At 44.8% G+C, this 25,728-nt stretch overlaps 1 protein-coding gene across 1 annotated transcript in view; it reads right to left on the bottom strand.

Moving 5' to 3' along the window:
* The window catches only part of RASGRF1 (Ras protein specific guanine nucleotide releasing factor 1), a 137,951-nt gene that overhangs the window by 66,027 nt on the left and 46,196 nt on the right, over positions 1-25,728 (bottom strand). The window contains exons 3-4 of the mRNA XM_068274967.1: positions 8,629-8,776; positions 2,125-2,214 (exon numbers count right to left, since the gene is read on the bottom strand). Coding sequence (XP_068131068.1) covers positions 2,125-2,214; positions 8,629-8,776 — 238 coding nt within the window. The remainder of the gene's footprint in view (positions 1-2,124; positions 2,215-8,628; positions 8,777-25,728) is intronic.

The raw sequence follows: 25,728 nt of genomic DNA, 5'->3' as shown, positions 1-25,728 counted from the left end.
AGCAAATACATCTATAATCTCACTCTCAGAGCACTTTTTCTTAGTTTTTTACTTTGGTTTAGTGGATGTTATGAGCTTCCTGACATTGGCATCAGGGGAGCCATCCGCACTGCTACTCTACTAGTCATAACACAGTTCATCAGTGCAGTAAGCTGTGGTTCACACCAGTAACGTATGAGCAGGATAACTTGCTGCAATTTTTCGGAATCAAATCAAAGTGTAATGAGTGCAGCCGCGGTGGGCTGCGTTGCCACCGCGTCTGCCTCGGGGCCTCTGTCCGTCCCTCCGGCATCTAAGACGCCGGGGATGGAACTACCTGTTGCCTGTAAGGTCGCCGTCTCAGACAGGACCTTTATTCTGGGAGAGAGCTCGTCAGCTGACCGGCTGGTCAGCTGACAGCGGAGGAGACTCACGGCGCCCCGGATTGGCTGCTGCTGGGGGCATGCCGGTGAGGTCTCCTCTGCTTCTTAAGCCTTCGGGCTTTACTCTGGCGCTGTCTGTTGTCATGAACGCTTGTGTGTCAGCGCTCAGACCTTTAGATTAGATCCCAGGTGTGATGCCAAGGATTTCACACCTAGATTAGGTTAATCTTGTCTTGCTCTGTTATTTGTTAGATTGGATCACAGGTGTGATGCCAAGGATTTCACACCTAGATTAGGTTAATCTTGTCTTGCTCTGTTATTTGTTAGATTAGATCCCAGGTGTGATGCCAAGGATTTCAAACCTAGATTAGGATTGCTGTGTTATTCCTCTGTTATACTTTAGACCAGTTCCGGGGGGTTGAGACCAAGGACCTCACCCCCAAGCTTGGGATTGCTGTGTTATTCCTCTGTTATACTTTAGACCAGTTCCGGGGGGTTGAGACCAAGGACCTCACCCCCAAGCTTGGGATTGCTGTGTTATTCCTCTGTTATACTTTAGACCAGTTCCGGGGGGTTGAAACCAAGGACCTCACCCCCAAGCTTAGGATTGCTGTGTTATTCCTCTGTTATAATTTAGACCAGTTCCGGGGGGTTGAGACCAAGGACCTCACCCCCAAGTTTAGGATTGTTGTCTCATTACTCAGTTATACTTTAGAGCAGTTCCAGGGAGTTGAGACCAAGGACCTCACCTCCAAGCTTAGGATATTGCTACTCTGTTACTGCTATTTGTTTAGACTAGTTCCCGGGTGTTTACGTTAAGGATTTCACACCCAGACTAGGTGATTGCTTCTGTATCGATCTCCTGTGTATGACTCTTAGCTATTACTCTGACCCTGATCCTGCCTTCTGATCCTGTACTTTCGCCTATCTGCCTACCTGTTGCTGAATTCTGCCTGTTTACCGACTATTCTCTTGTCTCACGATTCTCTGCTGATACTTGCCTCTCTGTTGCCGAACCTTGCCTGCCTGACCATTCTACCCATCAGTGGGCCCTCAACATTGGTGAGGTGTTGCTACGCCAGCCCCTCTGGTGTAGCAGTTCGCCTAGGCTGCAGTGCGGTCTGAAACCGTCCGCTCCTTGTGAGATTCAGTCTCAGTTTCGGTATCCCCAGCTTGCTGGGGTTTGTACTTTATTATACGGTCGGCCTGTGAGTCGTTGGTACCTCGCCAGCGGCTGTGGCGAGGTCTTTCCGTTATTGTTTCAGCTAGTGCCAGCCTGCTTCTCTGTAGGGGCCTAGTCTGCTATTAGGTGAACGTCTGTTATTATCTGTCTGTTTGGTTCTGTCTCTCGCCAGCACCCCTGGCAGAGACCAACTATACTACCTCCATATTCTCTGTCTGTACCCTTCCCAGCCGTCCTGGGGAACCTTGTGTCTCATCTGTCCTGTTTGTATCCTGAGTGTTCCTTACCGACTCCTTTGGTAAGGTCCTGTAAAACCATTGGAGTTGCGGTTGCACTTAACACACACACTCGCTGCTCTCGGTCTTGCTATACTGGCATTATTGGTGATTCTGCGGATCACACATAATCGGGTATAGCGTCTGCATTGTTGGTGATTCCGCAGATCACCAATAATCAGACATCTGAGTTGTGGTACTAACCGTCACACAAAGGTAGCTGATAACACTAAACATATGTCCGAAGGTCTCACAATGTCACGTGATTCATTTCAGAACTTTATATTTGACTGGATACGGTTACCTTCTTTATCTTTTTAATATCGGTGTCTTCATTTTGAGTATTGCTTGGTGTCAATTGGATACGTTCATTATCCTTCAGTAATGATGCAATCTGCAAAACATAACTAGGAATTAGTGACTTTCATAAAACATTATAGGGTGATTTACATTTTCCCTTAGTGAATCAGTTTGGCTGAAATAGATGTAGAGTAGAGTCCCAGATAATTACGAGCAGTTCAAACACAAAAAAATGAAGACATTTGGTACTCTCAGCCTCACCAGGCTCCAGCAATGGTTATTCACATTCAAGAACACTGCGCTGTAACCAACTCTTCTGGCACAGAAAATGCTGATGGTTTTTGCTGGAGGTGCTTGGAGGCAAACAGTTTATAGGTCTTACAATGTTGGCGCTTGAAGTGTAAAGCTGTGTGCAAAATAGATGAAATGGTTGTTTGTGTTTGTCTGAGCCCAAAATGTGGTATTTCCCAACATGGATGGCCCCTGTCCAGTGACCTGAGAGCAGGACAGTTTCTAGGCTAAAGTGCACCCAGGGCGAGGGTGTAAAAATTGCGCCCCCACAGGTCACAAGTAGATCTGCCTACTTACTGGTGACCAGCTGCTCATCCAGGAGGAAGCAGAGACCAGAAACACACACCGGTGAAGAGAGCTAGGAAAGCAGAGTCCTCCTTGGGCGCCGCCCACTGACAGCCTGAGTACCGCCACAGGACATCAGGTGTCATCACGCCGTGATGACGTGATGATGACTTGGCTTCTGACGCAGGCAGCCTAGGAGGAGTCAAGGAAGGTGAGCGCGCTGATAATCATCTTCTTCCATTTGGCTGCACCGCGCGTCACCAGCTCCCTAGTGGTTATGTCCTTCTGCCTGCGCCCCCCTTTATCTGCTTGCCAGTCTGCGCCCAGGGCGGTCGCCCTGCCCGCACTGCCCAAGAAACAGCCCTGCCTGAGAGCTACTGGTACTGGGGCTGCAGGAACTTCCTTTAGAGAACCTCCAGTAGGACACCACCCACCTACTTATAAAAGAACAGCTTGCTTTAGCAGCGCAGATTGATGAATCAAGCCCTAAGGCCCAAATACAATTCACTTTTTCACTTGAAGTTTTCTCCTAGGAGATCATTTTTCATCTTTGATTTATAATAATTTTTTAGCACTTTGCAATGGAAAAAGTACCAAAAAGTAGGTGAAAAAGCACCATCAAAACTATTTTGATTGTTTGTTTACTTACTGGTGGTTTAAAAAGCATTTTATTGACAAGTTTTAAAATATCACCCAGGAGAAAACTCAGGTGAAAAAGTGAATTGCATATGGGCCTAGTAGGCTATAATAGGGATATTAGATTGTGAGCTCTTTTGATGGACAGTTAATGACATGAACTATAGGGGGAGGGAGACACCGAGAGCCCACTGTGGTGCAGTATGTACTGAAAGTTAGATGTAGGTGTGTGAATGTAGAGTAATACTCACAAGTCTGGGTTACCTTCCAGGTAACCACTGTATAGGCAGGTGGGGAGATTAAGCCTGTCCCCACTAAGGATTAAGAAGTCGCTCTCTGTAGATAGGAAAAAAGGGGCCAATTCCCCTCCACCAGGGGTAGACACAATATTGTAAACAATGTTACAGAGGCGCCAGAAGTATAAAACGAAATAAAATGTTTAAAAGACAGGGAGGTTGTTGGTGGACTTACCTCCCTGATGCAGACACAAGAAAATGTCGGATTTTCGACAGAAAAAAACTTTTTATTTACATACTCCAATTAAACTGCAACGCGTTTCGTGGGTCTTACCCACTTCATCAGGCTATAGGTAGGAGCAAATAAACACTTGTGAACAGCTTCAGTCAGCTTAGCGCCTCTGTTCACAAGTGTTTGCTGTCACTTACAGTAGGTAGTAGAAATTTGACAGAAGTGACAGGTTTTGGACTAGCCCATCTCTTCATAGGGGATTCTCAGGGAATAATTTATTTTGAAAAGCACTTAGTGAATGGCAGTTGCTCTGTCCAACTGCCAAAAAACTATGTAGGGAGCTGGGAAGCTGGCCAGCATCATTGTTTAAATCCTTTTTAGGGAATATCTTTATAAAGAATAAAAGCCTTGCTGAGAATCCCCTATGAACAGGGCCGGATTTGTACTCTTTGCCGCCCAAGGCCACTGTCACCAGCCGTCCCCCTTCAATATAGGTAGCGAGATGACCCCTCCCCCTTCCCTCTAGTATACAGGTAGATAGCCAGATGACACCCCCCCAGTATAGGTAGCTAGATTACTCCTCCCCCTTTCCCTCCAGTATAGGTAGCCAGATGACTCCTCCCCCTTAGTAAAGGTAACCTAATGACCCCCCCCCCCAGTATAGGTAGCTAGATTACTCCTCCTCCTTTCCCTCTAGTATAAGCAGCCAGATGACTCCTTTAATCCCTCCCCCCCCCCTTCAGTACAGGTATCCAGCTCACCTTCACACCGCAGCAGCCACCAGTGTCACTCATTTCTCCACTCGTCTCCAGTGCAGAAGCTTCCTCTTCCTTTCTGTCTCCAATGCTGCCGATGTCTGGGCACAATGCAAACATGCACAGAGAGCAAGGAGGCTGCTACACAGGCGGCTAGCAGCAGAATACTGTGGTCAGTCGCTTGCCTGATCTCCCTGCATTGCAGGATTGGCAAGCTGGCAAATGCTGCACCGGTTTAGCCTATACGTTGGTGCCTTTGCTCTTGTGGTGCCCTAGGCCATGGCCTAGGTGGCCTTGGCCTAAATCCGGCCCTGCCTATGAAGAGATGGACTAGTCCAAAGCCTATCGTTTCTGTCAGATTTCTACTACCTACTGTAAGTGACAGCAACTAAGGAGAAAAGTCATTTATGGCTCATTTTACTCTGGAAAAAAACATACCGTATTTTGCGCTGTATAAGACGCCCTGGAATATAAGACGCACCTAGGTTTAGAGTGCAAAAACAAGAAAAAATACTAAACCTGGTGCGTCCATATTCCAGGAGTGCCTTGTACAACATGTTATCTCTCAAATGGTATCCTACAGTGTCCCCATGTGTCCTCATGTCTCCCCCATGTGTCCTCCTGTGTCCCCATGTCTCCCATATGTCCTTCTGTATCCTCCTAGTCTCCCCCATGTGTCCGCATGTCTGCCCCATGTGTCCTCATGTACCCCCATGTGTCCTGTCTCCCCCAGTGTCCTTCTGTCACCCCCACCATGTCTCCTCCGTTCTCTTATGTGTCCCCCATGCATCCTCCTGTCCCCACCCTATGGTCCTCCTGTCACCCCCATACGTACTCCTGTCTCTCCCTCCATGTCTCCTCCTGTTTCCCCCATGATCCTCCTGTCCCCTCCTCCATATCTCCCCCATTGTCCTTCTGTCAGCCCATGTGTCCTCCTGTCACCCCCACCATGTCTCCTGCTGTCTCTCCCATGGTCCTTATGTCTCCTGCTGTCCCTTCTGTCTCCCCCCATTGTCCTCCTGTCACCCCCAACATGTCTCCTGCTGTCTCCCCCATGGTCCTCATGTCTTCTGCTGTCCCTTCTGTCTCCCCCCATTGTTATCCTGTCACCCCCACCATGTCTCCTGCTGTCTCCCTCATGGTCCTCATGTCTCCTCCTGTCCCTTCTGTCACTTTCATGTCACCCCTATGATCCACTTGTCACCCCACTATGTCTTCTCCTTTATCTCCCCATGGTCTTTCTGTCCCCTGCATGTGTCAGCGGCTCCCCCCTCCCCCTCCCCTTGTGTTGTGTGGCCCCCCCGGGGTGTTTATCGGCAGCTGCTTACCTCATCCATCATGCCCATGTGGACTGCAGACCTCCGGCTTCTGTGTCCGGCTTCCTCTAGTGCCGGCTGCTAATGAAACGTCATGCGTCGGAGGCATGCGGAAAGCCGCGGACACATGCGAGGAACAAGAGGACCATGGCGAGGACAGAAGAGACAGGAGGAGGACGCACACAGGCAGGGAATCCCCGACGTGGCGGTGGTTCCTATTGGTGGGTGGTCGGAAGTTGGGGATTCCCTGCCTTTGCCGTATAAGACGCAGGGACTTTTTCTCCCCATTTTTTGGGGAGAAAAAGTGCGTCTTATATGGCGGAAAATACAGTACTTCTTATTTGTCTATGTTTATACATATTTTAAATCTTTCAATTTTTACCATAGTGCACCTTTAAGGAATAACAACAGAGTACTCATTTAGACTACCGTATGTGGAACTACAAAGGTACAAAGATTTTTTTTTTGTAGAAAAAACAAAAATCCCTCTACGGTAAGCATTGCCTTGTTGGAGTACGAGGTGTTAGCTCCAGTTTAGATTTCACTGAAGATGGTCATATAGTGTGCAACCTCTGTATGCTGCTCTGTTGGAATAAATGGCTCTCTAGAAGTAAGGCCTGCTAAACACAAACCAACCCACTAACATCCTTCTAGTCAATTCCTCCAATCAATTTCCAGATTGATGGGCACCCAGTTGTGAACAGGAAAAAAACACATAGATGATAGATCCAGCACATCCTGGTATTTCCCTGTGCCAAATACCAGAAACTTTACTGTATATTTGTTTATAGCGGACCTGAACTCAGAACTTCCTCTCTGCTCTAAAAGATAAGCAACAGCATAAAAACCTTTAAAGAAAATACATTTCTTTGTTACAGCCCACAGAACTCCAGCGATACATTTGCAGTGTGTCTACTTTCTGCTTTCATGAAAGCAGACAAAAGGGTTAACATCCCATGTTTACAAATTAGCTGAGGCTGCCGAGGCTTGCTGGGATCCCTGTGCTGACACAGCTGAGAAATCAAATTACAAAGTGATTACTTGCAGCTGAGGGGAAATTAGACAGGCTCTCCACTCTAAACACAAACAGAGTGGATTACTCTGTGTTTTCCTTGGGTCCCGTGCATGAGTACAGGTCCATTTGAAGTTAGTAGTTATGAAAGCATATGTAGTCTACAAGAACAAAATGTGATTACTTGAATGGCTGCCCCCTCTCTAAATGTGGACTGAATGAATGAATGTCTGCTTTGCATATGTGCAGCAACTGATGACTTGTACAAAACTTTTTTACTTTTAGATGTCAATGTTGTTCTTTACAGCACTTTGTGCATATTTTTAGACAGCCACAAAGAAGGTTCTTAACCGAGCAGCTTGTCCTTCTAATAATAAACAGAAACATATTGGTAGATCCTCGGCTCCCCAGAATCATTAAGAGAAGACACAACTCTCTGGGATGTGAAAGGTTAATGGAGATATTTCCTATGAAAAGCACAACTCTTAGATTCATAAATATTCAGATTCTCAGCTTTTAATATCAAATAATTCTCATTACCACATCAAAGTGTCAGCAGCTGTGACACAGACATCACATCCCAATGACACCACGTCCTACTCCCATTTATCTCCGCACAAAGCATTCACTGCAGTAGCACCACACACAAAAGAGACTTAACTGCACTTCAATTGTGTTCAGGGTACATCAATTGTAAGTGAATGTTACAGGTGACTGTTCAGGGTGTGCAGGCAGAGAAGGAGCTCACGCTGATATGAGAACCTTCAGAGGATCAAGTGCAAACAAATAGGAGCACACAATGATTTCTTTATATGGCATAATGAACTTTACACAAATATCTTAAAGTGAACCTGAACCAAGTAAAATATTTAACATACTGGTAAACACATGACGTGCCTGCAAATGAATATTACATACTTACCTCGCCGTCAGTTCCTCTCAGAAGCTCACCATTTTTTCTAACAATGATTCCTTCCAGTTCTGACAACATTTTGTCAGAACTGACATATATAACTTGCTGCCAGTTATTTATCAGTTACTGTCAGTTATAACTGAAAGGATAACTTATATGCAAGGTAATGTCCATGTTTCCCTATGGCTCAAGAAGGCGATATTACAGTTTAACAGTGTACTGACCCGGAAGCTGTTATAGAGTCATTGTCACTTTTAAAATGGAAGACAGAGAATTCCATTGATCACAGTGGACAAACAGGATGCAGGAGAGGAGAAAGAGATTGATGAGTAGACTACATGGGAGGTAAGTAACAGGTTTGCTTTAAAGGGAATCTGACATTAAAGCAGACCCCCTCCCTGAAACTCACCAGCTCCTAAGAGCACTGTGGCTCCCAGGATCCCAGGCCTGCTGCATGAAAAGACTACCTCTGATTGTGTGATCTCTACATAACCTGAGTATCAGTCAGCTGGAGCCCTGCTGCTTTCTTGCATCAAGTGTCACACAGCCAGTGAGCGGCTCCTGATGAGATATAATTATCTGACCAGGGATGCTGAGAAACTAGAAATCTGTACAGCAGGTGAATTTAGGGAAGACATTTATTAGTTTGTGTGATCACATGTTGCTATAGCATAAGATCATGACTAGCAAATAAGAGACTTACATATCTATCACCTGACCAAACTGATCACATGCTTCTCCTTGAGTTCTGATAGACATGACCATCGTTTACAGACAGTAATATTTGCAGCCAATATCTCATATTACAGACTGCTCCTCCACCGTATCTCACCTCAGCTTTAAGACGCTCGACTTCCACTTCTCCATCTTCAATCTGTTGCCTCAGCTGCTTTGCCACTTTCTTCTCTGTTTCCACAATTTGCAGTAAATGCAGATACTTCTGCATGAGGGCTTCATGCTCAGTCACCAGGGTCTTGTAGCTGAAACAGGAAAATCAACATAGTATAGTACATCTGATGTGTATTAAGATGGCCATGGCAGAAAGATGGAGGACACTATTGCCAATTATCTGTGAAAATCAGAATTTCCCAGCTGTTATGCCAACCTTTGGCCAGAACTGCTAATAATTCTCTTATCAGGAACAATCATTCAGACGCGTTGTGAATCACCTGCATAATTCTGCCAAGTCTGTGAAGCGGCAAGTTGTAAAGCCAGGAAGCTGGTGTTTTCACAGGTGGGTCAACAAAGACATCTTTCATAACTTCTTACACAACATGTTTGTTTTAAAGTTATATCACACAGGAATAGTAAAAATGTACACAAGCATTGTTCCAAGCAGAGGCGGCCTTGGGGGGGGTTTGGAAACAAGTGGGGCGATCATCCCCGGGCCCCGAACCTGAAGGGGGCCCCGCAGTCATGCCCACTGCGCTTGCATTGAGAGACCCAGTCTTCCTGGTCGGCTCATGCTCAGGTGCTGACCTAACACGCGCCCTTGAATGCATGCCCATGGAAGAGAGCGCCCTGCGCATTAATGTAATGATTTACGTCATGCGCATAGCACTCCTGACCATGGGCATGCAAAATACCACCGACCCAGAGCCAACCACTGCGAGTCAGCGACAATCAACCTCTCACAGGACTCAGTAGCATCATATTTTGGAATTTGCTAAACAGGTAAAGAATCTACAATACAACCAACAGAATCAGAGTTGGCCAGCAAAGTCAGGCCAACAGACACAACCCATATCACCCTGTCCCCTGGTGGTAGGGCAGAAAAGGCATGGGAAGCTCCCCATTCAGCCTAGCACCCATCCCCAGCCAGTCTGGTACACAACCCTAGCTCCCCAGCCAGTCTGTATCTATTCCAAGCTCCCCAGTTAGCCTCTACAGGTGGACAAGCCCGTGTGCATTGTGGTACATTAGATGGCCTACACTTTTGGCTCTAGGCCCCGCGTATGACACTCGCCCCAGGCCTAACATACTCTAAGGCCAGAGAGTCCAAAGAAATCCCGCTACACCAGATGGTGGGATGTATCAAAACGACCTTTATTTGTAATCCAACAATGTTGCAATAAAAGCTCACGCGCATCGGAGCAACGGCTCCTTAATCATACCTCTGGTTCCAAGGAACTCAGATGTCTACACTTAGCAATCAAAATGATCTTCACACAGACTTAAAGGACAAGTGAAGTGAGAGGTATGTGGAGGCTGCCATATTTATGTCATTTTATGCAATAAAAGCTGCCTGTCTATCCTGCTGATCATCTCCCTCTAAGGCACTGTTCAGACTGGTGTTAAAAAACGGTCCATTACGCAAACAGATATGAATGGATCCAATGTTAAACTATCGTTCACATCATTCCATTCAAACGGATCCATTCCGCACAATCCGCTGAAGGGAGGGAAAGTTTCCTACTGAACCAATTTTTATGGACCACTGAGCCCAGTGGAATGGAAACGGAAGCTGAAGCGCTGCATTGGGGACCATGAGAAGAAGTGGACCATTCTTAGGGGCAAAATCCACTTTGGGAGAGGGGGTCTAGGGGGGATGTGGGGGAACGGAATTGCAGCAGAAGGGAAACAGAGTGAGAAAAGATGGAGAAAAGAGAATAAAGAAATAAATGACAAAAGAAAAGACCTAAGGACAGAAACACAGAGAAAAAGTGGAACAAACAAAGAAAGGGAAAAGAAAAAATAGCCAATGAGAGTGAAAAATACCTAGTGGGGACGGCGGGTAGCCCAACGCAAACCTCATATCATTTTCTGGACAATCATGAGGCACCTTTATTAGTGACAGCTTTGACCAAACACCCCCTACAGTGAGTAACATCAACTCAAGTACCCCTTGACACATATATGTTTGTAGAGAGTACTCCATAATTGTGCATGATGAACACTTTTTAAAGGAAACCAGAGACCAATAAAAAAAAGTTTTATACATACCTGGGGCTTCCTCCAGCCCCATGCGCATGTAAGTTCTGCCAGTCTGCGCAAATGCCGGAGAGATACGTAGAACGCACTTCTCTTGCATCAGACTGGCTGTGACTGGCAGAACTTACGGGAACTGGTACCGGAGCTGCAGAAGGCTGAGGACGGCGGCGTCAGAGTGATCCGTGCCCATGGGGATGGAGGAAGCCCCAGGTATGTATAAAACTTGTTTTTATTTGTCTCTGGTACACTTTAAACATCCCTTGATGCTTTTAACCTCCCTGGCGTTCTATTAAAATCGCCAGGGAGGCTGCGGGAGGGTTTTTTTCTTATAAAAAAAAAACTATTTCATGCAGCCAACTGAAAGTTGGCTGCATGAAAGCCCACTAGAGGGCGCTCCGGAGGCGTTCTTTCGATCGCCTCCGGCGCCCAGAACAAACAAGGAAGGCTGCAATGAGCAGCCTTCCTTGTTTTGCTTATATCGTCGCCATAGCGACGAGCGGAGTGACGTCATGGACGTCAGCCGACGTCCTGACGTCAGCCGCCTCCAATCCAGCCCTTAGCGCTGGCCGGAACTATATGTTCCGGCTACGCAGGGCTCGGGCGGCTGGGGGGACCCTCTTTCGCCGCTGCTCGTGGTGGATCGCCGCAGAGCGGCGGCGATCAGGCAGCACACGCGGCTGGTAAAGTGCCGGCTGCGTGTGCTGCTTTTTATTTCATAAAAATCGGCCCAGCAGGGCCTGAGCGGCGACCTCCGGCGGTAATGGACGGGTATACTCGTCCATACCGTCAAGGAGGTGTACTATAAATGGTTATTTAGGTTTGTTTATATAATATTTATCATTTTGAATCTAAAAACTTACTATAATGTATCCACTAGAACAATTCCAAGTATCCCTGATCTTACCTAAAGTACCCCCTTGGGTATGCGTACCATGTGTTGAGAACACAGGTTTTATAGCTAGGGGATGAGCTAAGATTTAGCATGTATGGATGGGAAGATATGTGTGTTTCTTATAATTAGTATCCACGCAAATACAAGATAAAATGTGGGGCCTATGTGTAACAAAGCAACAGATCACTGCTTTATAGTGTACTCTTTATAGATTGCAAAATAAAAAATCAGCCTATTTATTAAAAAGGCTCAGAGACGAGTTGAAGTATAGCTCTGATACTTACCTGCGGCTTCCTCCCGCCCCATAAACACGTCTAAGTCTCCCGCCGTCCTCCCGCCGTCTGCCGTTCAGCCGTGGTGATCTCTGTTACCAGCCTCAGTCGATGCCAGTCAGGGTCTACTGCGCATGCGCAGACCTCCCGCATATGCACAGTAGACCCAAACCGACGTCACTGAGGCTGATAACGGAGCTCACCGCAGCTGAATGGCAGACCGCGGGAGGACGGCGTGAGACTTAGACGTGTTTATGGGGCAGGAGGAAGCCCCGGGTAAGTATCAGAGCTATACTTCAACTCGTCTCTGAGCCTCTTTAAAGGTTTATGTTGTGTTGCAGTGTTTAACATCGCTGTCATGCATCGCTCCTCTCCTCTCCAGGGGGTAGGCTTATCAATATCCAAGTCTACCATAGATAGAAGACTGCATAAGGGCTTGTTTCCACTGTTGCGACGCGATTTCGGCCGCATTCCGACGCTTGTAAAAACGCATGCGGATGCGTTTCCACATGCGTTTTTACCCGCGATTTCGCCTGCGATTTCGCATGGCAGGGTGCCATGCGAAATTAACCATGACACTGCCAGGGCTAAATAAAATTAAAAAAAAGGTGCGAAATCGCACGCGAAATCGCGGGTAAAAACGCATGTAACAAACGCATGCGTTTTTACTATTAAATACATTAGCGGCGATTCGCACGGATTCCCGACGCAGGCGAAATCGTTGGCTCTTTTGTGCGTTTTTTTCACGCTGAAAAAAACGCACCTCAACAACGCTACAGTGGAAACAGGCCCATCCACTTGTATTACATGTGCGGATCTGCATGCGTTGGACGCATGCAGATTCGCGATAGTGGGAACGAGCCCTAAAAGTAAATACAGAAGGTGCACTGCAAGGTGCAAGCCACTCATAAGCCTCTAGAATAGAAAGGCTAGATTGGACTTTGCTGCAGAACATCTAAAAAAAGAGCCAGCACAGTTGAGAAAAACCATCTTTGTACGGATGAAACCAAGACCAACCTCTATCAGAATGATGGCAAGAAAAAAGTATGAAGAAGATGTGGGGCAGCTTATTATCCACATCAACTTTTAAACATGGTGGAGGCAGTGTGCTGGCTTGGGCATGCATGGCTGCCAGTAGCACTGGGACACCAGTGTTTATTGATGATATGACACAGAACAGAAGCAGCCAAATCAATTCTGAGGTGTTCAGAGACTGCTGTCTGCTCAAATCCAGCTAAATGCAAGCAAATTGATTGGGTGGTGTTTCATGATAGAGAGCCAAAGCTACCTAAGAGTTTCTTGAAGCAAATAAGTGGGAAATTCTTGAATGGCCAAGTCAGTCACCTGATCTTAAAGAGACACTGAAGCGAAAAAAAAATATGATATAGTGAATTGGTTGTGTACTATGAATAATTACTAGAAGATTAGCAGCAAAGAAAATATTCTCATATTTTTTATTTTCAGGTATATAGTGTTTTTTCTATCATTGTATCATTCTATAATATGTGCAGATTACACAACACTCAGCATTCAAAATGATTCTTTCAGAGCAGTCTGTGAACTAATGACCTCTCCTCTGGCAGATAAAAAGTAAATAGTTCAATAACAGTTGAGAAAATAAAAGTCAGATAACAGCCCTCTCCACCACTTTGAAAGTCGTAGAGCTTAATGGCTTGTATGCATAGAGATAACAACTGGAGTTTCTTAACTCTTCCTGTACTGGAAACAATTAGACTGATGTATCTGATCTTAATGTTTTATTTCTTAGCTGTACTACACATACAGGGCTGGTGCACACCAAAAACCGCTAGCAGATCCGCAAAATGCTAGCAGATTTTGAAACGCTTTTTCTTATTTTTCTGCAGCGTTTCAGCTAGCGTTTTGCGGTTTTGTGTAGCGGTTTTGGTATAGTAGATTTCATGTATTGTTACAGTAAAGCTGTTACTGAACAGCTACTGTAACAAAAAACGCCTGGCAAACCGCTCTGAAGTGCCGTTTTTCAGAGCGGTTTGCGGTTTTCCTATACTTAACATTGAGGCAGAAACGCATCCGCAATCCAAAATCTGCAGCAGCCCGGGAGTATGCGTTTCTGCAAAACGCCTCCCGCTCTGGTGTGCACCAGCCCATTGAAATACATTACCCTAGCGGATCCGCACCCGCAAGCAGATCGCAAACCGCAGCGGAAACGCTCCGGTGTGCACTAGGCCTCTAATCATAATATCATAATTTTTTTTTTCGCTTCAGTGTCTCTTTAACCCAATTGAGCATGCATTTCACTTGTTGAAGACTAAACTTTGGACAGAAAGGCCAACAAACACTGAATGCCACTGCAGTATGGGCCTGGCAGAGCATTGAAAAGGAGGAAACCCAGCATCTGGTGATGTCCATGAGTTCAAGACTTCAGGCTGTCATTGGCAGAAAAGGGTTTTCAACCAAGTATTAGACATGAACATTTTATTTCCAGTTATTTAATCTTTCCAATGACTTTTGAGCCCCTAAAATGAAGGGATAATGTTTTATTGAAAAAATGATTTTGTTGCCTCACATTTTCATGCTATCGTTTTGTTCAGCCCACTGAATTAAAGCTGAAAGTTTGCACTTCAACTGCATCTGACCTGTTATATTTAAAATGTATTGTGGTAACATACAGAACCGAAATTAGAAAAAAGTTGTCTCTGTCCAAATATGTATGGACCTAACTGTATGTACAATGCAGTAATAGTCTGAGGAAAGTATGTAGGTACAAGTGCAATGTATAAATATTGTGGGAAAAGTAAGTTGACACATGAACTACGTATGAATAGTGTGAATAAAGTATACAGTCACGTGTACAATACATGAATTGTATGAGTAAAATATACAGGTACAAGTACTGTACAATACATGAATAGTATGGGGGAAATATGCAGGTACAAGTACTGTACAATACATGAATAGTATGGGGGAAATATGCAGGTACAAGTACTGTACAATACATGAATAGTGTGGGGGAAATATGCAGGTACAAGTACTGTACAATACATGAATAGTATGGGGGAAATATGCAGGTACAAGTACTGTACAATACATGAATGGTATGGGGGAAATATGCAGGTACAAGTACTGTACAATACATGAATAGTATGGGGGAAATATGCAGGTACAAGTACTGTACAATACATGAATAGTATTGGGGAAATATGCAGGTACAAGTACTGTACAATACATGAATAGTGTGGGGGAAATATGCAGGTACAAGTACTGTACAATACATGAATAGTATGGGGGAAATATGCAGGTACAAGTACTGTACAATACATGAATAGTATGGGGGGAATATGCAGGTACAAGTACTGTACAATACATGAATACTATGGGGGAAATATGCAGGTAAAAGTACTGTACATTACATGAATAGTATGGGGGAAATATACAGGTACAAGTACTGTACAATACATGAATAGTATGGGGGAAATATGCAGGTACAAGTTCTGTACAATACATGAATAGTGTGGAGAAAATATATAGGTACAAGTACTGTACAATACATGAATAGTATGGGGGAAATAAGCAGGCACAAGTACTGTACAATGCTTGAATAGTATGGGTGAAATATGCAGGTACAAGTACTGTACAATACATGAATAGTGTGGGTGAAATATGCAGGTACAAGTACTGTACAATACATGAATAGTGTGGGGAAAATATATAGGTGCAAGTACTGTACAATGCTTGAATAGTATGGGGGAAATATGCAGGTACAAGTACTGTACAATACATGAATAGTGTGGGGGAAATATGCAGGTACAAGTACTGTACAATACATGAATAGTATGGGGAGATATGCAGGTACAAGTACTGTACAATTCAGGAATTGTATGGGTGAAATATGCAGGTACAAGTACTGTACAATACATGAATAGTATGGGGAAAATATGCAGGCACAAGTACACTACATGAATAGTATGGAGGAAATATGCAGGCACAAGTACACTACATGAATAGTATGGAGGAAATATGCAGGTACAAGTACAATACATGAATAGTATGGGGGAAATATGCAGGCACAAGTACACTACATGAATAGTATGGAGGAAATATGCAGGCACAAGTACACTACATGAATAGTATGGAGGAAATATGCAGGCACAAGTACAATACATGAATAGTGTGGGGAAAATATATAGGTGCAAGTACTGTACAATGCTTGAATAGTATGGGGGAAATATGCAGGTACAAGTACTGTACAATACATGAATAGTGTGCAGTGTTCTCCCCAGAATTTTTTTCCAGCCGGGTGGGATGAAATAGTAGCCGGGTGGCATGAAAAAGCAGCCGGGTGGGGCGAGATGAAAATGCAGGGCAACTCTGCTTACAGCATAGGAGGTGGTGAGGAGGTGATCCGATGACAGCCGGGTGGTCACCAAATCTAGCCGGGTGGAGCACCCGGCTAAAAGAGTCTGGGGAGAACACTGAGTGTGGGGGAAATATGCAGGTACAAGTACTGTACAATACATGAATAGTATGGGGAAATATGCAGGTACAAGTACTGTACAATTCAGGAATTGTATGGGTGAAATATGCAGGTACAAGTACTGTACAATACATGAATAGTATGGGGAAAATATGCAGGCACAAGTACACTACATGAATAGTATGGAGGAAATATGCAGGCACAAGTACACTACATGAATAGTATGAAGGAAATATGCAGGCACAAGTACAATACATGAATAGTATGGGGGAAATATGCAGGCACAAGTACAATACATGAATAGTATGGAGGAAATATGCAGGCACAAGTACACTACATGAATAGTATGGGGGAAATATGCAGGCACAAGTACACTACATGAATAGTATGGAGGAAATATGCAGGCGCAAGTACACTACATGAATAGTATGGAGGAAATATGCAGGCGCAAGTACAATACATGAATAGTATGGGGGAAATATGCAGGCGCAAGTACACTACATGAATAGTATGGGGGAAATATGCAGGCACAAGTACAATACATGAATAGTATGGAGGGAAATATGCAGGCACAAATACACTACATGAATAGTATGGAGGAAATATGCAGGCACAAGTACAATACATGAATAGTATGGGGGAAATATCCAGGCACAAGTACAATACATGAATAGTATGGGGGGAAATATGCAGGCACAAATACACTACATGAATAGTATGGAGGAAATTTGCAGGCACAAGTACACTACATGAATAGTATGGAGGAAATATGCAGGCGCAAGTACAATACATGAATAGTATGGGGGAAATATCCAGGCACAAGTACAATACATGAATAGTATGGAGGAAATATGCAGGCGCAAGTGCACTACATGAATAGTATGGAGGAAATATGCAGGCACAAATACACTACATGAATAGTATGGAGGAAATATGCAGGCACAAGTACAATACATGAATAGTATGGGGGAAATATCCAGGCACAAGTACACTACATGAATAGTATGGGGGAAATATGCAGGCGCAAGTACAATACATGAATAGTATGGGGGAAATATCCAGGCACAAGTACACTACATGAATAGTATGGGGGAAATATCCAGGCACAAGTACACTACATGAATAGTATGGGGGAAATATGCAGGCACAAGTACACTACATGAATAGTATGGGGGAAATATGCCGGCGCAAGTACAATACATGAATAGTATGGGGGAAATATGCAGGCGCAAGTACAATACATGAATAGTATGGGGGAAATATCCAGGCACAAGTACACTACATGAATAGTATGGAGGAAATATGCAGGCACAAGTACACTACATGATTAGTATTGAGGAAATATGCAGGCACAAGTACAATACATGAATAGTATGGAGGAAATATGCAGGCGCAAGTACAATACATGAATTGTATGGGGGAAATATCCAGGCACAAGTACAATACATGAATAGTATGGAGGAAATATGCAGGCACAAGTACACTACATGAATAGTATGGGGGAAATATGCAGGCGCAAGTGCACTACATGAATAGTATGGGGGAAATATGCAGGCACAAGTACAATACATGAATAGTATGGAGGAAATATGCAGGCGCAAGTGCACTACATGAATAGTATGGAGGAAATATGCAGGCACAAGTACAATACATGAATAGTATGGGGGAAATATGCAGGCACAAGTACAATACATGAATAGTATGGGGGAAATATGCAGGCACAAGAACAATACATGAATAGTATGGGGGAAATATGCAGGCACAAGTACACTACATGAATAGTATGAGGGAAATATGCAGGCACAAGTACACTACATGAATAGTATGGAGGAAATATGCAGGCGCAAGTACACTACATGAATAGTATGGAGGAAATATGCAGGCGCAAGTACATTACATGAATAGTATGGAGGAAATATGCAGGCGCAAGTGCACTACATGAATAGTATGGAGGAAATATGCAGGCACAAATACACTACATGAATAGTATGGAGGAAATATGCAGGCACAAGTACAATACATGAATAGTATGGGGGAAATATCCAGGCACAAGTACACTACATGAATAGTATGGGGGAAATATGCAGGCGCAAGTACAATACATGAATAGTATGGGGGAAATATCCAGGCACAAGTACACTACATGAATAGTATGGGGGAAATATCCAGGCACAAGTACACTACATGAATAGTATGGGGGAAATATGCAGGCACAAGTACAATACATGAATAGTATGGGGGAAATATCCAGGCACAAGTACACTACATGAATAGTATGGGGGAAATATGCCGGCGCAAGTACAATACATGAATAGTATGGGGGAAATATGCAGGCGCAAGTGCAATACATGAATAGTATGGGGGAAATATCCAGGCACAAGTACACTACATGAATAGTATGGAGGAAATATGCAGGCACAAGTACACTACATGATTAGTATGGAGGAAATATGCAGGCACAAGTACAATACATGAATAGTATGGAGGAAATATGCAGGCGCAAGTACAATACATGAATTGTATGGAGGAAATATGCAGGCACAAGTACACTACATGAATAGTATGGGGGAAATATCCAGGCACAAGTACAATACATGAATAGTATGGAGGAAATATGCAGGCACAAGTACACTACATGAATAGTATGGGGGAAATATGCAGGCGCAAGTGCACTACATGAATAGTATGGGGGAAATATGCAGGCACAAGTACAATACATGAATAGTATGGGGGAAATATGCAGGCACAAGTACAATACATGAATAGTATGGGGGAAATATGCAGGCACAAGAACAATACATGAATAGTATGGGGGAAATATGCAGGCACAAGTACACTACATGAATAGTATGAGGGAAATATGCAGGCACAAGTACACTACATGAATAGTATGGAGGAAATATGCAGGCGCAAGTACACTACATGAATAGTATGGAGGAAATATGCAGGCGCAAGTACAATACATGAATAGTATGGGGGAAATATGCAGGCGCAAGTACACTACATGAATAGTATGGGGGAAATATGCAGGCGCAAGTACAATACATGAATAGTATGGGGGAAATATCCAGGCACAAGTACAATACATGAATAGTATGGGGAAAATTTGCACAGCTAGACTTGAAAGGGTTAAGCTTGGTGTAGAGCACGCATACATTTTCTTGTGATTGAGCATATTTGCATTCTGTCCTTTGGAGGCAGGTGGTGGATGGTTTGCTCTATGAGTGGGCTGTCTGTGCCTGTCCTCCCCCCCCCTTCTGGAGTGATGTGTGTGAGCCAGCCCTGAGCCCCACAGTTCGGGGTGACCCATGCGTCACTCCTTTCCCATGCAGTGCCCCGAGTCGATGCGCAGCAGCAGAACGCAATGGACGTTCAGGTAAGTGCCTGTTTTTAAATTTTTGGGAGATGGGTGCGGATGCCCCCCCCAGCGCCGGCCACGCTTGGGGGGGTCGTCTGCGCTACCCAGCCTCCACCTCCGGGGTGTTGCTGTGGTCCCTAGGCAGTGAGAGAGCCTGGGGCCCCGCAGCCCCCCCGGTTGTATGGGGGCAATGGGAAGCCTCCCCGAGGCGCTCCTGGATAGTGCTGTATAGCATGAACTAATTCCCGCAGGGCAACCGCTTCGCGGTATTGGTTTTTGACCCTGCAAAGTTTGGCATGCGAAAGCAGATGCATTTCTGCGTGAGCATGTCTCATGGTAAGCCATTTTAGCCAGATTTGCACAGCTAGACTTGAAAGGGTTAAGCTTGGTGTAGAGCACGCATACATTTTCTTGTGATTGAGCATATTTGCATTCTGTCCTTTGGAGGCAGGTGGTGGATGGTTTGCTCTATGAGTGGGCTGTCTGTGCCTGTCCTCCCCCCCCCTTCTGGAGTGATGTGTGTGAGCCAGCCCTGAGCCCCACAGCTCGGGGTGACCCATGCGTCACTCCTCTCCCATGCAGTGCCCCGAGTCGATGCGCAGCAGCAGAACGCAATGGACGTTCAGGTAAGTGCCTGTTTTTAAATTTTTGGGAGATGGGTGCGGATGCCCCCCCCCCCCCCGGCGCCGGCCACGCTTGGGGGGGTCGTCTGCGCTACCCAGCCTCCACCTTCGGGGTGTTGCTGTGGTCCCTAGGCAGTGAGAGAGCCTGGGGCCCCGCAGCCCCCCCGGTTGTATGGGGGCAATGGGAAGCCTCCCCGAGGCGCTCCTGGATAGTGCTGTATAGCATGAACTAATTCCCGCAGGGCAACCGCTTCGCGGTATTGGTTTTTGACCCTGCAAAGTTTGGCATGCGAAAGCAGATGCATTTCTGCGTGAGCATGTCTCATGGTAAGCCATTTTAGCCAGATTTGCACAGCTAGACTTGAAAGGGTTAAGCTTGGTGTAGAGCACGCATACATTTTCTTGTGATTGAGCATATTTGCATTCTGTCCTTTGGAGGCAGGTGGTGGATGGTTTGCTCTATGAGTGGGCTGTCTGTGCCTGTCCACCCCCCCCTTCTGGAGTGATGTGTGTGAGCCAGCCCTGAGCCCCACAGCTCGGGGTGACCCATGCGTCACTCCTTTCCCATGCAGTGCCCCGAGTCGATGCGCAGCAGCAGAACGCAATGGACGTTCAGGTAAGTGCCTGTTTTATAAATTTTTGGGAGATGGGTGCGGATGCCCCCCCCCCCCGGCCACGCTTGGGGGGGTCGTCTGCGCTACCCAGCCTCCACCTCCGGGGTGTTGCTGTGGTCCCTAGGCAGTGAGAGAGCCTGGGGCCCCGCAGCCCCCCCGGTTGTATGGGGGCAATGGGAAGCCTCCCCGAGGCGCTCCTGGATAGTGCTGTATAGCATGAACTAATTCCCGCAGGGCAACCGCTTCGCGGTATTGGTTTTTGACCCTGCAAAGTTTGGCATGCGAAAGCAGATGCATTTCTGCGTGAGCATGTCTCATGGTAAGCCATTTTAGCCAGATTTGCACAGCTAGACTTGAAAGGGTTAAGCTTGGTGTAGAGCACGCATACATTTTTCTTGTGATTGAGCACAATACATGAATAGTATGGGAGGAAATATGCAGGCACAAGTACACTACATGAATAGTATGGAGGAAATATGCAGGCACAAGTACACTACATGAATAGTATGGAGGAAATATGGAGGCGCAAGTACAATACATGAATAGTATGGGGGAAATATGCAGGCGCAAGTACAATACATGAATAGTATGGGGGAAATATCCAGGCACAAGTACACTACATGAATAGTATGGGGGAAATATGCAGGCGCAAGTACAATACATGAATAGTATGGGGGAAATATCCAAGCACAAGTACAATACATGAATAGTATGGGGGAAATATCCAGGCACAAGTACACTACATGAATAGTATGGGGGAAATATGCAGGCGCAAGTACAATACATGAATAGTATGGGGGAAATATCCAGGCACAAGTACAATACATGAATAGTATGGAGGAAATATGCAGGCACAAGTACACTACATGAATAGTATGGAGGAAATATGCAGGCGCAAGTACAATACATGAATAGTATGGGGGAAATATGCAGGCGCAAGTACAATACATGAATAGTATGGGGGAAAAATGCAGGCAAAATTACACTACATGAATAGTATGGGGGAAATATGCAGGCACAAGTACACTACATGAATAGTATGGAGGAAATATGCAGGCGCAAGTGCACTACATGAATAGTATGGGGGAAATATGCAGGCACAAGTACAATACATGAATAGTATGGAGGAAATATGCAGGCGCAAGTACACTACATGAATAGTATGGAGGAAATATGCAGGCACAAGTACAATACATGAATAGTATGGGGGAAATATGCAGGCACAAGTACAATACATGAATAGTATGGGGGAAATATGCAGGCACAAGTACACTACATGAATAGTATGGAGGAAATATGCAGGCACAAGTACAATACATGAATAGTATGGGGGAAATATGCAGGCGCAAGTGCACTACATGAATAGTATGGAGGAAATATGCAGGCGCAAGTACACTACATGAATAGTATGGAGGAAATATGCAGGCGCAAGTACAATACATGAATAGTATGGGGGAAATATGCAGGCACAAGAACAATACATGAATAGTATGGGGGAAATATGCAGGCACAAGTACAATACATGAATAGTATGGGGGAAATATGCAGGCACAAGAACAATACATGAATAGTATGGGGGAAATATGCAGGCACAAGTACAATACATGAATAGTATGGGGGAAATATGCAGGCACAAGTACAATACATGAATAGTATGGGGGAAATATGCAGGCACAAGTACAATACATGAATAGTATGGAGGAAATATGCAGGCACAAGTACACTACATGAATAGTATGGGGGAAATATGCAGGCACAAGTACAATACATGAATAGTATGGAGGAAATATGCAGGCGCAAGTACACTACATGAATAGTATGGAGGAAATATGCAGGCACAAGTACAATACATGAATAGTATGGGGGAAATATGCAGACACAAGTACAATACATGAATAGTATGGGGGAAATATGCAGGCGCAAGTACACTACATGAATAGTATGGAGGAAATATGCAGGCGCAAGTACACTACATGAATAGTATGGAGGAAATATGCAGGCACAAGTACAATACATGAATAGTATGGGGGAAATATGCAGGCGCAAGTACACTACATGAATAGTATGGAGGAAATATGCAGGCACAAGTACAATACATGAATAGTATGGGGGAAATATGCAGGCACAAGTACAATACATGAATAGTATGGGGGAAATATGCAGGCGCAAGTACACTACATGAATAGTATGGAGGAAATATGCAGGCACAAGTACAATACATGAATAGTATGGGGGAAATATGCAGGCACAAGTACACTACATGAATAGTATGGAGGAAATATGCAGGCACAAGTACAATACATGAATAGTATGGGGGAAATATGCAGGCACAAGTACAATACATGAATAGTATGGAGGAAATATGCAGGCACAAGTGCACTACATGAATAGTATGGCATATTTCCTTAAACGTTCAGCCTGAAGCATGAAGACATTTAACGTTTTCCAGGTATTAGCCTGTAAAATGCAGAACAGTTAAGTAATCACACAATGGTCCTGATTATGAATACATGATATATGCTTCTATACACAAGCCCAGAGATCAAAGATTGAGCGCTGCATGCATAATGAACATTGAGCTCTCAAGCTTTGATTGCATTCTCTCTACGAAAGTACAGCTCAAACACAGGCACAAATGCTGCAATGCTTAGATTCTGTTGTATTCACAGCTCCTTATGGAGCAACTCTACCCCTGATAATGTTAGAAGCTACAGCTGTTTACTAATGTGCCATTGTTGTATACAATATGCTAGTTATTAATAACCTGAGCCAGAAACGCAAATAAAAAGCCTGCAGATGATCATTACAGGGTCATGCGTATGAAACTATCAAAGATTTGCCACTTATCTGAAAACAACCCTTGCACTGGACAATTGGACTAGCAATTGTGAGTAATCCAACAATATTTTCTGTTATTCTCGTTTGTGGGGACCATTATCCTTATAGGGAACCCAAGGTGAGAGGGATACGGAGGTTGACATGTTTATTTTTTTATTTTTTTTTAATAATACACATTGCCTGGCTGTCCTGCTGATCGTCTGCCTCTAATACTTTAAGCCATAGACCCTGAACAAGCAGATAAGATGTCTATGACAAATCTGACAATATTAGCTGCATGCTTGTTTCAGGTGTGTGATTCAGACACTACTGCAGCCAAAGAGACCAACAGGGCTGCCAGGCAACTGGTAATTTTTAAAGGGAAATAAATATGGTAGCTTCCATAGGTCTCACACCTCTGGTTCCTTTTAAGCCAGTCAATATGTTTTAGGCCAGGATGAGCTACCTGCAAGGGGGCACTGAATAATCTTTGCTGGGAGGCCCAGGCGAATGTTGTTACACCGGATTCCTTGCTAATACCAAACCACAAATCCCCCTCTATAGCATTACGTCAAATTAGATGTTTAACCTTCAACCCCACTCTAACATCATCCCCTTCCTGGGGCCTGTCCCTAACAACTACGTTTACCCTTCCCCTATACTCTAAACCAATGCTCCCCTTCTGTTCTATACAGTGCTGGCCATTTTGACTGAAATACTGGGGGTCAAAGTAAGGGATCGTTTAAAGGAAACCTCTGAAGTACAAATAAAAATGAGATCTACTTACCCAGAGCTTCATCCAGCCCCTGACAGCCGATATGTCGCTTGCCACAGCTCCGGAGTCCCGGGATGACCTCCATTTTAGATGCCAACTTCGCCAGGTCAGCATCTACTGCGCCCGCACGAGCGTGTCGCTCTGAGCCTGCTTAGAACGCTCCAGGCTACGTGAACGTGAGCAGTGCAGTAGATGCTGACCTGGCTGCAATGAGGAACATACCAGCTGCCAGGGGCTGGAGGAAGCTCCGGGTAAGAAGATCTAATTTTTTTTGTAGCTCGGATGCTTCTTTTAAGGATTTAGGACTAATATACAGAAAACTGATGCGCTAGGCTAATGGGATAGGGTGCCCAAGGCTAGGTTTAGATTGAATAATAGCATCTCCCTTGCCATCCAGATGTACTATTCAGTGTATTGGCAATGCATTTGTTGCTTCACTATTGCATTGTACATGGTTTAGCCTGCAAGACAGCTGTCAGTAATCTGACACCCCTACTTTCTTGTACCACTGTGTATACCCAGCTCTAGTAAAGAGCTTTTAAAGAGGAACTGCAGTGAAAACAATGTAATGAAAAAATTGCTTAATTTTTACAATAATTATTTATAAATGATTTAGTCAGGGTTTGCCCATTGTAAAATCTTTCCTCTCCCTCATTTACATTCTGACATTTATCACATGGCGACATTTTTACTGTTGGCAGCCTGGCAGGTGATGTCCGTGGAAAGAGATGATGCATTTTTGGCCATTGGAAACAGCTGTTATTTCCCACAATGCAACAAGACTCCCACAGTATGATGTCAGCACCCTGGTCCTGACATCACATTGTGGGAGGGGTTTCACCACAAACTCAGCCATACAGAGCCCCCCGATGATCCGTTTGAGAAAAGGAAAAGATTTCTTATGGGAAAGAGGGTATCAGCTACCGATTGGGATGAGGTTCAATTCTTGGTTACAGTTTCTCCTTAAGTAATCAGTGCCTTGCTGTCCTTCTCTCCTCTTGTGAACAACTGTTCACAAGAGAAGAGAAGAGCATGCGCCTACTTTCCCACTCCAGCTGGTCCGCCCTGCTGTATATTGGGGCCAGGTATACTCCTCTTTGATTGTTAGTGTACAGCAGATGCGTTGCCGTTCCTTTCCAACAAGATGCAGAATCTGTGTGTCATAGGAGATGGTGACATGGCACATTCAATGTAAAC

This window comes from Hyperolius riggenbachi, chromosome 3 (genome assembly GCF_040937935.1).
Source record: "Hyperolius riggenbachi isolate aHypRig1 chromosome 3, aHypRig1.pri, whole genome shotgun sequence".
Lineage (NCBI taxonomy): Eukaryota > Metazoa > Chordata > Amphibia > Anura > Hyperoliidae > Hyperolius > Hyperolius riggenbachi.
Note: the sequence above shows the minus strand (reverse complement) of the source record. Positions and strands in the feature narration are given on the sequence as shown.